Source organism: Poecilia formosa, unplaced genomic scaffold (genome assembly GCF_000485575.1).
Source record: "Poecilia formosa unplaced genomic scaffold, Poecilia_formosa-5.1.2 Scaffold250, whole genome shotgun sequence".
NCBI classification, from domain to species: Eukaryota; Metazoa; Chordata; class Actinopteri; order Cyprinodontiformes; family Poeciliidae; genus Poecilia; species Poecilia formosa.
Genome location: NW_006800189.1, coordinates 502,562 through 519,060, shown reverse-complemented (window position 1 = coordinate 519,060; position 16,499 = coordinate 502,562). Strand labels below are relative to the sequence as shown.

At 36.8% G+C, this 16,499-nt stretch overlaps 2 protein-coding genes across 2 annotated transcripts in view; both read left to right on the top strand.

The window, feature by feature from the left end:
• The window catches only part of LOC103150309 (fucolectin-1-like), a 13,633-nt gene extending 10,376 nt beyond the window's left edge, over positions 1 to 3,257 (top strand). Inside the window, exons 5-6 of the mRNA XM_007569873.2 lie at positions 1,137 to 1,416; positions 2,683 to 3,257. Of these exons, the coding sequence (XP_007569935.1) occupies positions 1,137 to 1,416; positions 2,683 to 2,833 (431 nt within the window). The 3' untranslated portion in view covers positions 2,834 to 3,257. The remainder of the gene's footprint in view (positions 1 to 1,136; positions 1,417 to 2,682) is intronic.
• Positions 3,258 to 8,064: 4,807 nt separating this feature from the next.
• ankmy2a (ankyrin repeat and MYND domain containing 2a) lies at positions 8,065 to 15,850 on the top strand. The gene is made up of 10 exons (XM_007569872.2): positions 8,065 to 8,273; positions 8,587 to 8,651; positions 9,180 to 9,318; positions 9,432 to 9,530; positions 10,510 to 10,670; positions 11,579 to 11,793; positions 12,634 to 12,769; positions 13,393 to 13,521; positions 13,590 to 13,719; positions 15,069 to 15,850. Exons 1-10 carry the CDS (start codon positions 8,207 to 8,209, stop codon positions 15,206 to 15,208), a joined length of 1,281 nt encoding a protein of 426 aa, XP_007569934.1. The 5' UTR covers positions 8,065 to 8,206; the 3' UTR covers positions 15,209 to 15,850.
• The last annotated feature ends 649 nt before the right edge of the window (positions 15,851 to 16,499 follow it).

The window sequence follows — 16,499 nt, the reverse complement described above, 5'->3', positions numbered from 1 at the left end:
GGATCAGAAAAGGTTCTGACTCTCTGTGAAGTGGAGGTCTACGGGTACCGCGCCCCAACAGGTGAGAAAGTTTAGGCTACATTTTGTTCTGTGGTTTGATTCTTCTGCAAGGCAACAGAAACAGACTCAGACATTTTGGTTCATAAATTAACATGATTTATTGGCTGCACATCCCTCATCCTAAGATCCCATTACATCCCAAAGATAATGTGTTGGATTGAGATCATGTGGTCTTTTGGATTTGCTTCTTGGAGAGCCAAAGTTTACCAAGAAAAAATGTCCTCCACCGTTGTGTAACCAACAGTAGCTTGAACTTTAGATTCAAGAAAGGGCAGATCTGTGCTCTCCTGTTGTTTACACCAAATCCTAACCCCACCATGAATGTTGGAGCTGAAATTAAAGGCTGATTGGGCCAGGTAATGGTGTGGTCATCTGCTGAAGAATACCATTGGTTCTGAGGTCAGAGATGAAGTTATTTAGCTTATTTATTTATTTTTCAATTATCTCAAACCACTCAGCTGTCCCTCCCTGGATGGATTCTGTCTTTTTAGACCATAAAGCTATAGACATAGTCATGAGTGAAAATCCTGTCAGAATATAAGTTACTGAACGACTCAGTCGTCCTCGTTTGGCACCAATAGCTCTGGCATTTTTAAATTAACTTATATCTTCTTACTTGACCGTTCTCATGCACCGTTTAAAGATCAACAAGTCATCTTCATCAAACCGAGATACCTATATCTGCCATTCGATTGGGAAATTAGATTCAATTCCAGGGATGTGGAGGCATGATTTCAGTATGTTTTCTGAAAGATGATGAATTACATGTAACATTAAATCATAATTCTAACAGGACTCAGCTGGAATTTAAGCGGGACATTATCCTGGAAAAATCAAGGGTTTAGCTACATTTCTGACATCTAACAGAAATAACTTCGTCTACAACTCACGGACCACGTGTTCTACCAGACACAAATGAATGCAAAGAAACAAATCAAAACAACAGACCAGGCACAATGAAACATGGGTAAAAACATGACATTTTTGGAGCTGAGAATTACAAAAACTGAAAAAAACATTTGCTTCTTATTTTAATTCCTGCTGGGTTTTATTATTATCCTTATTTCCCTTAACAGGTGAGAACCTTTCTCTTCAAGGCAGAGCCTCACAGTCATCACTGCACAGTGTTTATCTTCCATACAATGCCATTGATGGGAATCGTGGCAACCAGTTGATTAAGGGGTCCTGCTCACAAACATCAAACGACTTCAACCCCTGGTGGCGATTGGATCTGCGCAAAACGCGTAAAGTGTTTTCCATAAAAGTCGTCAACCAGGATTCAGCTGAAGAACGACTCAACGGAACCGAGATCCGCATCGGAGATTCTCTTGACAACAATGGCAACGACAATCCCAGGTAGTTTTCTAATAAATTTAATTTTCCGATTTTGTAAAAGGAAAGGCAACAATGTTAGTTCTGATGGAGGTCCAAAGCCTCTTGGGGCTGCAGTGACTGTTAGTGGAACAACCCTTGATTTTATTTGCAGGCTTTATTAACTCTCAAAAAGCCATCACACTGGTGACAGATTTTGATGGCCACCTTACTGTACAGGCCTGTAAATTATATCAGAATTTAATTAACTGGCTTTCAGAGTTCTGCCACCTCTTCACCACCATCTGAGTGTATTTATAACAATATTTAACCCTTGTGTGTGATGCTGGGGTGTAACACCTGCTGGCATGCTGTTACGTGTCATGGTGGTGGAGTTAGTTCATAAAAACAAGGATCAAGTTGGCTTCCTCTGTGTTACAGCCAGGAACACAGAGGAGCCAGCTAACCGTGTTCACTCAGCCGGTGTTCTATCTGTCATACCTCATCAATCCAGCATACCTCGTGGTAATGCGCATGCGCACATCGATGTTACGTTTCTTATAAATCCGTCATACCTGTAGAAGTTTCATTTTGTGTGTTTTATTTCTCGGAAGTTTACGGTAAATAAAAAAATTAAATAAAAAAAAATCTAGTTATTTCCACGCAGTGTCCAGAAAGAGGTGTTGTTCTGCTTGTTGCCTAACAGCTTCGGTCAGCATCCAGCGTTATTCATGTGCTATTGTTAGGACATATCCATCATCCAGCATTATTCATGTTTTTTTAGGACATATTCCGTGCAGTTTTCTAAAGAAATATTGAAATATTAACTATAGGGACAAAATATCCCGACCAAATTTGTAGTCAAAATGTATTTGTAGTAATAGTGACGCTAAACGGGACTAATGTCTTGTTTACAATTTGGTAACAATATTGGAAACAGCAAAAGTCATTTAAGTTAATATATTTGATTAACATAGTAGCTTAATTAAATAAAATGTACTGTAAACGTCTGAGAAACATAACACACAGGTATGACGGATTTATAAGAAATCTGCTGAGTAAGCAGTATGTGACGTAACATCGATGTGCGCATGCGCACCGTTGCAGCGGCAGATTGGCTTCCTCTGCGTTATAACCAGTAACACAGAGGATGTAGTAGTACAATTTTTATTTTTATTTTTTCCAATGTGAGAGCTCATTGACATCAACTGTATCGCTTCAGACTGATAGACACGAGGGTCAAAAATACTGTAAGTCTTGAAATTATAGTTTTTATTAATTATTTTATGGTTTATTTGTTTTTTTTAATAGATGTGGTGTGATCACAGTTTCTCCAGGAAAGAGTCTTTATGAGTTTGACTGTAACGGGATGGAGGGACGCTACGTAAACATCATCATCCCCGACAGGACCGAGTACCTTACGCTTTGTGAGGTTGAGGTTTACGGCTCCACGCTGGAATAAAGCCTGCAGTGGCAACAAGTTGCTGTTTTGGGTTACAACTTGCAACATAGCAAACAGCAACACAAAACAACTGTATCATTCTGCTTAATAAAAAGGCTATTAATTTTACTTAAAATATTCTTTTGCTATTTTATTTCTAAAACAAGTGGGATTTATATGGGTCATAAAGTTTGTTAGAAAGAAAAAACTTTGAAACTGAAACAAAGCTGTTTTGTCAATTTGAGCTCTTTGCAGAAACATGAACTGAGGATAGATACACAAAACAGTCAAGCACTTACTGACCTATCCAGTCAGTGAAGAATTGTCTATCTTCAACAAAGAGAGATATATAATCCTTCCCAAGACAGCAAACATTGTCCTATAAATAACACAACATACAGAACACTTTTGCATTTGAATATCTGCAGTGAGCCAGGATTGTCCAAATTCAGCAATAACAGTTTCTAAGCCTCAGTCAGTCTTAATCTCATTGATTCTCTGCTCATTATTTAGTTAAATGCAGAAGCGTGTGTGTGTGGCTTAAAGACCTGGAGTAAGCAGGTTATTTAGGAGATTGTTTCAGATATACTGTGTCACATTTCACTTTGTCTTCCTTTGTATGTAAAACACATGAAACCCCTTTCACAAGATGCAAATTATGGAAATCTACCTGAAGGACTACCACAGACAAATTCTTAATCCAAACAGCCTGAGTCATTAAGAATTGAACCCAATGCTATTATATGAATCATTTACTTTTTATTTAAAATTACCTGAACAAACAAAAATGCAATCATTTAAATGAATTCAGATCACCAGAAGGTCATCTATATCAGCATTTCATTCACTAAAAATGTGTGGACAAATAATAATGGCTTTCCAGGCAGTACTTATTATTTATTGCTTCTATCCTGTTTACATGTCAGATATTGAGACGTTACAGCCATAACAAGATTATGTATTTAGGCCAAGAAGTTACCGTCACGCCTACTGTGAGAAGCAAATGTGGAAATGGTCACTGCCAGCGTCATTTCCTCAGTGTTCCTCCATTTATGCAAAGAAATGTTGTGAAAGTCACATTTAAATCAAGAGGTGAAGCACTGCACAAATAAACTAAAACAAACTGAGAAAACTGAAATAACATTGAATAAGAATGGATTTGTGTACAGCTCATAGACAATCGTAACATTTAACCCACTAATTAAACTGTTTAAAAACCAATTCTACCAAATTCTAAGGAAAATATAAGATGTTGAGAAAAAAATGGTTGTATCTTTTGAGATACATAACTATCAGGTTTTGCTATCACAAAAAACATAAGCAGTCTGTTTCCTATAAGTTAGATGGGCTTGAACACCTAAGATTTATTTGACGTATATACAATGAAAACTGCTGCAATTTATCTATGTTTTGTTTTTGTCTTGTAACCTTCAGCTCCTACTGTTCACACATTTTAAATCAAGAGGGTTTTTAAGGAGTTTCCTTGTCAAAAACGTTCCCGTCAGACTGCTTCTTCCATCGCAGCTGCACGTCCTTGGCACCGGTCTTACTCACTCTCAGCTTCATCTGTCAGGAGGACAGAGTGATGTTCACCAACCAGACCTGTGTGCATGCAGTGTCTTGTTTTGCACACTGGGTGCAACAGTTGCAACACTTACCTGCTCCAGGACGCCGTCTTGCACTGCTGTGTCATTTATATCCAATGCTGAGTTCTGCAAGTTGATCCTCACTTTGAAGTGCATACGTTTGGTTTCTACAAGCATAGAATTGGAATACTAGCGTGTTTTTTAAATTTGAATTTAAACACAACATATGAAGCTACAAATTGAAATGATTTGGGAACCTGGGAGGCAGGAACAGAGGAAGGGGTGCATCTCGGTGCAGTCCAGTCCTCCCCATCTGCTGGATTCGTTCTTCAGCAACACCCCACAGCTGTCAGCGGTGTCGCTCCACACCGACGTTCCCGGTAGCCAGTTTCTGAAGGACGAGTCGGCCCCGTCCGACCACACCCAGGAGTCCCTGAAGAGACCGACCCACACTGAGGCGTTGACGGCTAAACTCTGGATGATCTGCAGCTCGGCGTCGTTCCTCACGCTGGTGTAGGAACCTGGTGTAGAGGGTTCGGCAGTATTCCAGAGCATAACTCCAGCCCCTCTCTTCATCAACCATAACATACTGGTCCGTACCTTCTTTTGTTGCTAAAAACAAGAAACAAATTTATTTAAGCCTCAAATATAGAAATAGAGTCAACATGAATTAAAATGACTTAGAAAAAACCTTTTTAAGAATGAAAATGTGATAAAGATTATAGAAAAGACATATGAAAGAGGTATAAAAGAAAAGTTTGCTTTTACTTCAGCTGAATAATCTCAAAGTGAAAGTTTTTCATGATCCTATTCTTAGGTATTATAAATGGCCTGTGATGCAGAAGATCTTCTTATCTTCCAAAGAATCTGTTAGCATCCACTGCATTATAAAATATCAAACTAAAATTTGATTGCAATTTGATCTTTTTGTAGGGTAATGACACAAGACATTGCAGAACAAAGGGATTTTTAAATCACTGTGAATCCAAAACATGAATTGTTACACAACAGGACAGGATTATGATTTCCTAATTTATTTGGCATTGGAAATTAATTATCCTATATAATTCATGTTACTTTTTTCCATTGGTAATATGAATTGAACACTCATTCTTGCTGTTTTATACAATTTATTTAGAAATCTACTTTTGAGTAAAAGTTGTTTGATGTTTGAGGTTCTATTCAGCATAAAATTAATAAATCTGATTAAGAAATTAGACAGAAGTTGTATCTAACTTTTTAAAAATGTTTTTTAAAGGGGAAAACATAAAACAAACAAACATAAAACAAAAATTTAAAAAATTCAAAGATTTGCAGATACCCAGGCCACCTTTAGTTAAAGATGTACCGGTGTGTGAAACTCAATATTTGCTCAGTGATCCAAAGCTCTAAGTCCTGAAATCTCTGAGATTAACTTAATAAATGAATAACTTAATATTTCTTCCTGCTACTTTTCCAACTACGTTTTATTTATTTTCTCTTGTATTTGTTTTTATTCATTTCTTTTCTGTTTTTTGTTGTTCACAATTATGTTTCTAATAAATAAATGAAAAAACTTGACATTTAAGTGTGATTAATAGTCTTACCATCAAAGCAGATGAAAGGGAGTTTTTGATGACAAGCAAGTGTGTAGAATAATTCCTGTTTGTAATACCCACAATGGTGACTTTGAGGAGCGTCCCAGTGATAAAAATCTGTTTCTCTTTCCTTGTAGAAATCTCTGCCAGTCAGAGACCAGTGCCAGCTCCTCTTTTCTGCTTCGAAAAGCCCAAACCACGCATCATCTCGTCCACTCTCGACGAGCTTCACGACTTCATTCATCTCCTCCTGATAGTAAATGGTGGCCAGATCCAGACAGTTCTCTCTGCAGTAGATTCTTGCGTCCTTCCAAGTTTTTGGAGTGGAGAACAAGACGTAGCGGTACTGAGAGGCAGCCAGAGATAGAGAGCACAGGCCTGTGGCACAAAACGGCATAAATATCTGACTGTCAGTGTCTCTTAAAATAAATGTTTTTGATGAGAAAAGTTTCGGTACATGCTGACCTGCCAGTAGAGTTAGAGACATGAACCTTTCCATGGCAGCTATGACAGTCTGCAAATGGGGAAAAAAGATTATTTCTGTACTTGGACACTAAAAAGTACTTTTCACCTGAGAGTCAGTAATGAGTATTACTGTCATTGAAGACAGAAAAACAAAAGGAGGAGTAAATTTTAGCCAAAGATTTCAGAAAGTTTCTCGAAAAAATCTTGGAAATTTCTGAATTTGAAAAGTTGAAAATTTTCTATGAAATAATGCAGAAATTTTAAAAATTAATCTCAGAAATTTTCAAGAAAAAAACCTGGTAACTTCTGAGTTTCAACAGTTGAAAGCTTTCAACTTTTGACACTTGGAAAATTTCCAAAAGTCGAACATTTTTGACTTTCCTTGTGTTTTCTAAAATGTTTCTGAGATTAATCTCAAAATTGTTTCCAAGCAAGTTTTCAACTTTTCAAACTCAGAAATTTTCTTATTTTAATTCTTAAGATTAAAAGTTTTTTTTTTCTTTCAAACTCAGAAATGTCTTTGTTCTTTCTTGCAAACTTTTTTTATGACACTAAAACACTGGCATAACTCTGGGATTTTAAAACATTTCTATAAATACATAGTAAAGATATTTTTTAAACAAACGTTTGCATCTGTTCACGTTATTATTGCAGAGACAATCAAAGAGTCTTACCAAATATCTGGTGGCGCTTCAGTTTTTTCAGCTGTGCTGTCAGCTCAACACTGGACAGAAGTGGATCTGTGCAGCTTTAAAGGCCCATGTCTTGGAGCAAACATGTGATTTAGAAGGTGATGTTTCTGGTACGTGGAGTTAAATTTTACTATTTGTTCTCCTCAATATGGAAAACACATGAAAATCCAGCAATGACAAATGCAAACTTTGTTAATCCTTTTGAAAGGTGAATCAAAGACAGAGCCTTAATCATGACAGAAAGAGTTACCCAACAATGTAGAGTTCATACTTATTTAAGTGGTGACAATTCATCTAATTGATTTAATGAACTTTATTTGTACACATTACTGTTATTGAAAGACTGTTTTGATTTACTTTGGGCCAATTTACATCAACACATGACCACATTCTTGTAACAATGATAGTGATAGTTGCATGACTCTTTCAATTATTGCTTTCCTTACAATTCTGCCGTTTTTTCATAAAATTTCTAATTATTCAAGAACAAAGTCTGAATTTTGAGATTAAAGTTTGAACTTTGCTTTTTTTTCTAATCAATATTGTATACCTGAGTATTTGCATACAATAAATATTTATATTAGAGAAAGAGAGATGAATAGTCATTCTATATCAGTATTTAAATTTTATTATTAAATACCTGAAACTAGTATAATATGGCCTTTCTGATTATCACTGCTGAGGGATTTCGGTTATGAATGAACTTTCTAGACGCCCATGGATCTGATCATTTTTACAAAATACAAAGGGGTGATTCGGTTGTGTATTTTATTGGTTCTATGGGTAGCTACTTGATTATACAATTTTTTTACTCTCTTATCATCTTATATAAAGCACATAATTCTAAAAGTAACGTCATTATTCCGACACACAATGAGTTTTTTAGTCTTTTGTCGTGGCGCCACACCCCCCTTATTTCATGTGTAAATGGTACAATCCGTATGACAGCTAGCCCAGAGCTAGCATAGGTACCCGAGCATCACCCTGTCAGAGAGAAGAACTGCGGTGCTTGTGAGAAAACTGGTGACAATACTGGTGCCATTTCTATTTTATTTAAAGGTGTAAACAATCACCATGTCCACCGCAAAGAAAGGAGACTTGTCTCCAACCGAAAAGGAGTTGTTTCAGGTTATTTCTGCAGGTAAGCCTCCTCGGCTAACGCTAATCCTTGCTCGTTAGCTTGTACGATACAAGCTCCACGCCTACCCATTTAGACCATTATAGCCAACTGTCTGGATGCTATGGTTTGACAGCACTTTATTTTAAATAAAAAGTAGGAAATTTGTTGTTTTTATTTTTACCTTTAATTCTAACATGAAAGCTAGAAATAAGTTTGAACATGCCAGTTAAATTTAGCTGTTAGATGGGTTTGTGAATTTGTTTTGTATATTCTGGTAAAACCTCAATCTGGAAATGTATGAAAGTGATAAAAAGACAGCTTTCTTTCTTTTTAGGGAACGTCCAGGAAGCCTCCAGGTTGCTGGGCTGTAAGGATGTTCGAGTTAACTGTCTGGATGAGGTAGCTTAGCACAAGTAAACACTTGTGGTGATTTTATCCCGACATGCTCATAATTAACTTTTTTTTTCTCTCGTAACAAGTTTATTAAAAAGATTTGTGTTTTACAGTTACTTTTTTTTACCCAAGTGAAATTGCAAAAAAAGAAGCAAAGCAATTGCATATACTGTTATATTAATACAATTAACTGTAACTTTTTTGTATATCAACCTTGATGCCTCTAAGGTCTCTAGTTTTTGTTTATGAGAAGCTTTTGTATTCCTGTTGATATGAGGAGTTTGAAAGCGGTCTTCCCTCTCAATAACTGAGTTATAACTGAATTATTTTGTTTACGTTAAAGCTTTTAGCAGCTCTCTCTCTCCACTTGTCCGATCATGTATGGTGACTTTATTGCCCTGAATACATCTGCTTTCAACTTAAGGCTCCTGTGCCAGTTGGCTCTGTCAGCTGTAATATTTCTGCTCCACAGTAGATGTAGTTTCAGGTAGAGTGTGATGGTTAATCACACATTTGGTTTCATCTCACCTTCAGTATGGGATGACGCCGCTCATGCACGCTGCCTACAAAGGGAAAGCAGACATGTGCAAGTTGCTCCTCCGACACGGAGCCGACGTAAACTGCAACCAGCATGAACACGGATACACGGCGCTCATGTTTGCTGGCCTGTCAGGTGAGTGTCAGGGTTCATCCATCACTGTGTGGTTTAGCAGGTTCAGACAGCAACAAATAAATACGTCTGAATACACACACAATGTATTAGAAGTTTTTCCTTTATGTTTGTAGGAAAGACTGACATCACCTGGATGATGCTGGATGCCGGAGCAGAAACAGATGTGACCAACTCTGTTGGACGGACCGCCGCTCAGATGGCAGCTTTTGTTGGTTTGTGACCATATAATTGATTCTCATTGCATTTTTCTAAAAGTCTACAAAACCTTAAACATAAGAAATAGTTTTTTTTTTCTGGTTTGATTAGAATAGAAATATCCTTTGTTATCCCCAAAGTGGGGAAATCCCAGTGCAACAGCAGCAAAGTGACAGGCAATCAAAGCAATTCACACAAAGATAAGAACATAAAATACATAAATGAAGAATAACACACTGTACAGTAAGGGGGAAATTTCAGCATAAATATTGTGCAGTTATTAAAAGTAGCTTCTCCAGTCCAAAAGACTGTGCAGCTAAGTAGGGCAATTTTTTAAAGAATTGCAAAATGTGTCTAAGAGCATAAAATGAGACTATTTACAATAAGTGACTTTTTTTTCTTTTTTTGTGCTTGAAATAAGAGAATTTTACTTGGACAAAATAAGTTCTAGACTTGAGGTTTTCTTTGTAAATATTGATATTCTAGTTTCTAGCATATATGTACTCGTAATAAGTAATATTTTGTTAATATCAAGCTTTAATATCTTATTGAGATAATTAAATACAAAAACACTTCAAATAAGAAAAATATTCTAACATAAAAATCTCTCACTGAGAAAAAATATCTTGTCGGAAAGAAAACAAGCATAAATCTCCTTAATTTAAGATATTTAATCTTACTTGTATTTCAGTTTTTGCAGTGTAGCATTAAAAACTGCAACAGCAGAAAAGTTATTTAAAATGAAGGTTTAACCATTTTTATCTAATTAGGTAAAAACTGTTTCTTATATTAACACAATGGACTGAAATATTTGGATAATCGATGCTAGTTAATTCATTTTTATTTGCTTAATTTGGTATGTAGCTAAAATGTGTGTTTATATCACAGAATTATAAAATACAAGATTCCAAGTCAATCAACAAAATGTCTCATTATGTTTTATTGTTTTAAAATGAACATTCAGAGTTTTAACCACCGTCCGCTGTTCATCCTCAGGTCAGCACGACTGCGTCACTGTAATCAACAACTACTTTTCTCGAGCCAGGCTGGATTACTACACCAAGCCGCAGGGTTTGGAGAAGGAACCAAAGCTGCCGCCCAAACTGTCTGGACCGCTCCATAAGATCATCATGAGCACCAACCTGAACCCGGTCAAAGTAGGACTTCACTGAACGGAGCATGTGGGCTTCAAAGACCCGGTTCATCTCCCAGCAGCATGAACAAACCTTAATATGCTTTCTGCTTTTATGTCATGCTTCTGAAACACAGCAGATCCCATTTTCAGCTTTTTTTATTCAGTGTCGATAACAAAAAGTTGTAATTAAATGTGGCATCAAATTGTTAATTATACCCAACAGAAAGAGAAATGCAGCTCAACCAGTTTAGCTAACACAAATACAAATCAAAGTTACCATAAAATGTTGCATTCATCACATTATTTCTTGCATAATTTACTGACTTAGCAGTCTGTGTGAAGTTGGTATGTCAGCTGCACCTTCTGCAAGAAGGCAACAAAAAACAAGATTTACGCTGGTAACTTTTAAAGAGTCTGTCTCCACCTGCATTGCGCAGTAAACATTTTTTTAGCTCATGCAAATAATTTGTTGATATAATCTGGATTTTAGCTCAGAATATAAACCTTTTTTCAGGTGAGAGAGATTTTCAGAGAGCAGCTTAAATAAATAAGATGCTCTCTGAGTTTTGCTGAAAAAAATCTAACATTTCTTTGTCCATCTCTTTGCTTTTACACATTTCTTGATTCAATCACTTTTTAGCATCTCCAGCAAAACCCTGAGACATTTCCTAATTGGAAACACTTGAAATCAAATTAATTTATTGTCATATCAGTGTCTGCTACAACAAAACTTTTAACCTGGCAGCTTTCGGGTGAATTTTCCCGTTCATTTTTCCATGTACTTTTCTCACTGCTTAAATTAAAGAATCCTAACCAGTAAGGTGAGCAGAAACAACTGGGATGGCTCACTTTGTGTTTATGCTCTGCTGTTTCCTAAAACAGCGCCTACTAAACCAAATCATCTCCGCCGTTGTTTGTTTTGTTTTCCAGTTGGTGATGCTGGTGAAGGAAAACCCTTTGCTCGCCGAGGTGGAGGCTCTGGACAAATGCAGAAGAGTGATGGAGCTGATCTGTGAGAAGTGCATCAAGCAGCAGGACATGAACGAGGTTCTGGCGATGAAGATGCACTACATCAGCTGTGTGCTGGGAAAGTGTGGCTCCTTCCTGAAGGACCGCGAGGACAAGCTGGACGGCCTCGTAAAGAGGTGGGAATAAATGAGGGAAATGGGTTTTATTACCAACAGAACCATCCACATCCTCCTGGTGAAGATGTGTAACAAACCCCCAAAATTTATTAACCTGTTATTTTAGAAATACAATTTTGGAAAATAGAACTTTGTTCACTAATTTAGCATGAAAAAAAAGAGTAAAACTTTTCATTTTTCAGGTTGGCATGTAGCTAGTAGCATCTAATGGTTTCTACGGAGACCTTTGACCCCAAATCGCCACTCTGTCATTTCATCTGGTGATTGTTTCACCTTCTTTGCCATCCGCTTTGCTCTCTGTTTTAAGATATCTGTGACTCCTCATCCAGCCTTGTTTGCTGCAGTTGTTTTAATTTTCTTAATCATTGCTTTGACTTGTTTTGATTTTAGTCTGAGATGATGTTCCCCTGTCTTACCTTGCTTGAAGACTGGCTAAGAGAAACAAGCCTTCATATTATATTAATAAAAGAGTGGATAACTGAGTAAAAATATCTTACAGGAAAAAAGTTAAAAAAAGCTTTACTCCAGTTATTTTTTTAGAAAATAATTATTTATCAGCATTGATGTTTTTTTTCCATAAATGTATTTAAAGTAACAGTTGAATTTGTGATGCTGCAACAAAAGGTGAATTTCTTTAAAAGGTTTTTTACATGTCTTTCCCAAGGTGAGTGTTGTATTTTATACGAAAACATTTAGTTATTCCTTCTCTTGTACCTTGGGTATATCATATAATTTAGTTTTGTTTTTTTTTGTCCTGTTTAAGTCGATGTCCCTTCAGGCTGTTTCTTTCTTCTTAACATGCTTTGTCCTGTTGCTCACTGGATTTTGGGTGTTTTCCAGTTTGCTGAAAGGTCGTGACAGCGACGGTTTCCCCGTCTTCCAGGAGAAGTTCATCAGAGAATGCATCCGCAAGTTCCCGTACTGCGACGCCACGCTGCTGCAGCAGCTGGTGCGGAGCATCGCCCCTGTAGACATCGTAAGTTTGCAAACTAAACGTCAAATTCACTCCAAATACGCCAACTATTATTTCAGTAATTGATTACTCTGTGATCAAAAACATTCTCATTCTTTTCGCAGATTTCGTTCTTTTTATACAATACATAAAAAATGCAAATAAACTGAATTATGTTTTAAGTAAGAAAATAAGAATTTTATTGCCTAAAATGTTAAACACATTCCTTTAGTGAGCGCTTGATCATTGTAAAAAAAAAAAAAATTAACATCAACATTTTTGACTGAACATCAGGACTAGTTTTCGGGTTGAATTTCTTATTTCTCTTGTTGAATTTGAACCAGATGAAGATAAAACTGCCACTAGAGGAGTTTGGGTCGGACATATTTACAGATAAAGAAGGTTTTTATTACTGCTCTGAGTATGATGTTCAATCACCAAATATCCTTTTTTGAGTCTGCCTGCTCCAATTAATCAGTTACTAATCAGTTACTAAATTAGATTATTTCAATAATCGATTCATCACGATTAATCGTTTCAGCCCAAACATTTCCCTGCCTCCCAGAACCACAGGATTTGAAATAAATTCAGTGGAAGTCACATCTGTGTTTTCGATGGCGATATCTGATCAGGTTTTTTCCCTGCAGGGTAACGACCCCACGGCGCTCTCGGTTCTGACTCAGGCCATCACCGGGCAGGTCGGCTTCATGGACGCAGAGTTCTGCACTACCTGTGGAGAAAAGGGAGCTGAGAAGAGATGCTCCATCTGCAAAATGGTGAGCGTTGAAACCACAGAAATAATTATCAAGTGAGGGATTTCACTGACGGTTTTCTCTTTTTTCAGGTTATCTACTGTGGACAAGCGTGCCAGAAAATGCACTGGTTCACCCACAAGAAGGTTTGTAAGAAGCTGCAGGAGCAGCGAGAGAAGCAGGAGGCAGAAATGGCCAAACTGAGGAAGGAGCAGAGCAAAGGTGAATCATCCAGAAACTTCAAAACTGAACTGGAGTTCATTTATTAGGACAAAAATGCATTATCAGCTTCTGCATCTGTTCCCATTGTGGTTCACTCAGATGAAACTTTACAGAACTCGGCTGCTAAAGTCTTTTCTCTTTGAATCAACCTGAACCTGTTGAGTTTTTCTAATTGTACTTTTATATCCTGAAGTTTCTAGAGTCTGAGATAAAGCCCCTTTTTTGGCTTTAATGTTCTGATCTTGGTAAATTTGCTGGGTTGTCTTTTCCTGGGAAGATTGTCTGTTTATTTGGCGAATTATACATTAATAGTTTCCAAATAGTTCAGATTTGGACCTGTAGGAATCAGTTGTATGAAGAGCAATTGATTCTTTGAGGTCGTTGCTGGTCTTTCTGCCATCATGTTGGGTTAACACAAAATGGTTGCTTCTTCCGCTCCTTAACCCCTGAACATCACCTTCATGTTGCTTTTAAACAAAATCCTCATCTTCAGTCAGAGGTTCCTTTAGAAGCAGTGCAATACAGACTGCTACAGGAGATCCATCCTGTCCACAGCCGTCAGCAGAGGGCGATAGAGTACACAGAATTTGTACTCCAGTAACACTAGGACTGGTTAAATGTTTTTACTCAAGTAAAAGTAAAAAGTAGCCAAACAAAAAATACTCGGGAGTAAAAAAGTATTTGGTAAAAACGTCTACTCAAGTACTGAATAACTGATCAAATTATCAGTCACGTTATATTTAAAAATTGCATCAAAATCTAAATTTAAGTTGACATTGTGGTATTTTAAGGACAAAAATGACAATTCATAAAAAATAATAAAAGAAAATTTCTCCAGATCAGTTTCTTTCAATAAGAAATGTACAAAACTTTAACAAAAACTGCAGGTGTGTGTTTGTGTCTGGTTGATTTTTGGATAAAACATGTTTGTTTTTCATTTGGTGGTGAGAAAATCCAGAAAATTTACTAAAGTAAGAGTAGAAATACTTCACAATAAAATTACCCAAGTAAAATTAAAAAGTACAGCGTAGTAAAATTACTCCTAAAAGTACTTCTTCTTTTTTTTTTCTTTTTTCTTTTTTTTCCAAAAAAAAAAGTCACTCAAGTAAATGTAATTGAGTAAATGTAACTAGTTACTCCCCAACTCTGGCCGCCACCATCTACAGCAGCTCTTTGGAGAACAGGACTTTCTCCAGTCATGAAAACAAGTTTTGATTAGTTTTAATGACTGTGTGGAATCTGTTTTTTCTTTTAGATTTGAGGTCAAATTTGCATTTTTTAGCTAATTTGAATCACAGCATATTGTGACGACGGCTGGCTGTAACCTGAAGCGACTCTTCTGTTTTCAGAGGAGAATAAATCCGTCCAGGAGGCTGCAGACTCCATGCAGGAGCTCTCTGTGGAAACCAAAAGCAAAGAGACGCCTGCAGACGCTGCTGCTGCTGCAGAAACAACAGACTCCACTTCCATCCCAGCTGCTGACAACTGAGGAGCATCCTGACATCCACCGCTTCTCCAGGACGCATCCACCCAGCACAGGCAGAGGAAACAGACACTTTTACTGGGAACCAGATAGGCTGGTCCAGGAATATTTTTCAACATCTGAGACTGAACCATGTCTTTTTGTCCATTTCCTATTTATGAATGAAAATGCTACATGTTCTGGTGTGTTAGTAGAAATGTGGGAGAGCACACGGAGGGGTTCGGGTTCACAGCGATGATGAAGATGCAACATTAATCTGCCTTAAGAATCTGTAGCAAACAGAGGATGAAGTGGCTGTGCCGCCTGCCATTTGTCTGATTTATTTTTGTACCAACGGCCCCATTTCGTGTGTGTTTGTGTGTAAGGTGAGGCTGCTTAATGCTGACCAAAAATCTGAGGTATTTTTAGACGTGGATGACGTAAATGTGAGTTTGTCTTAGTGATATAGGAAGATGTTGGAGGCAGTGCAAAAATCTGTCGGTTAATAGAAAAATAAATTGATTCCATAAAAAAAAAAAAATACTTCTTTTTCTCTTGTATTTACACTTCCTGATGAGACAAACAACCCAAAATTAAAGTCTATTTAATTCAGGATATTTATATTGTACTGATATTTCTATTCAGCAGTAGTCAGTTTAGTACACATATTTAGAAAACCCCCCAAAAAAGTTAATTACATACATTTAGTTAAAATTGTTGGTGGAAGTCAAACACAATTTATTATACCAAGCAGTAAAGGAGTGAAAAATAAAGCTGCTTCTTCTATAAACTGATGATTACAAAGTTTAAATGGTACTAAAAGTGTAAATGGCTTCTAAAGAGACACATTTTAATTTTTTTATTTTCCTTTGGGTTGATGATGACAAATTCCCTCAGACATAATTTTATTGTGTTTTTACTTTAATAGTGTTATTTCTCAGTAACAAGGCATGTTTTGATGCATTCATGTCAGAATTAAAACGGGTTTTATTTCTTCCACAGTCTCCACTGATCTGAATGAAATTTCTGTAAACATGTCTCATAAAAGACATCTATAGAAAATTATAAATATAAAATAAACAGCTTTAGATTTTATCCCCTCCATTCAAACATGATTTACGTTTTTATCATTACGTCTGTAGTTTTATAGATGGCCACAGGGGGGCGCTGTTCTGCCAGGATTTCAATCTCCCTAGATTTTGGCTCAACTGTGAATGAACTGATTTTATTGGATTATGATCTCAAGTGTTTGCCTTTGTTTTACATTATTGGTCTACAATGTGTTTTTAATCTGTTCAGGGTCTGAAACCTGCAGTTC

Excerpts from the sequence above, each read along its gene's own strand:
- ankmy2a (XM_007569872.2), top strand. The coding sequence starts at position 8,207 with ATGTCCACCGCAAAGAAAGGAGACTTGTCTCCAACCGAAAAGGAGTTG. Across the intron at positions 8,652-9,179 it reads GAGTTAACTGTCTGGATGAG|TATGGGATGACGCCGCTCAT; the intron begins GTAGCTTAGCAC and ends TCTCACCTTCAG. Across the intron at positions 9,319-9,431 it reads CATGTTTGCTGGCCTGTCAG|GAAAGACTGACATCACCTGG; the intron begins GTGAGTGTCAGG and ends TTATGTTTGTAG.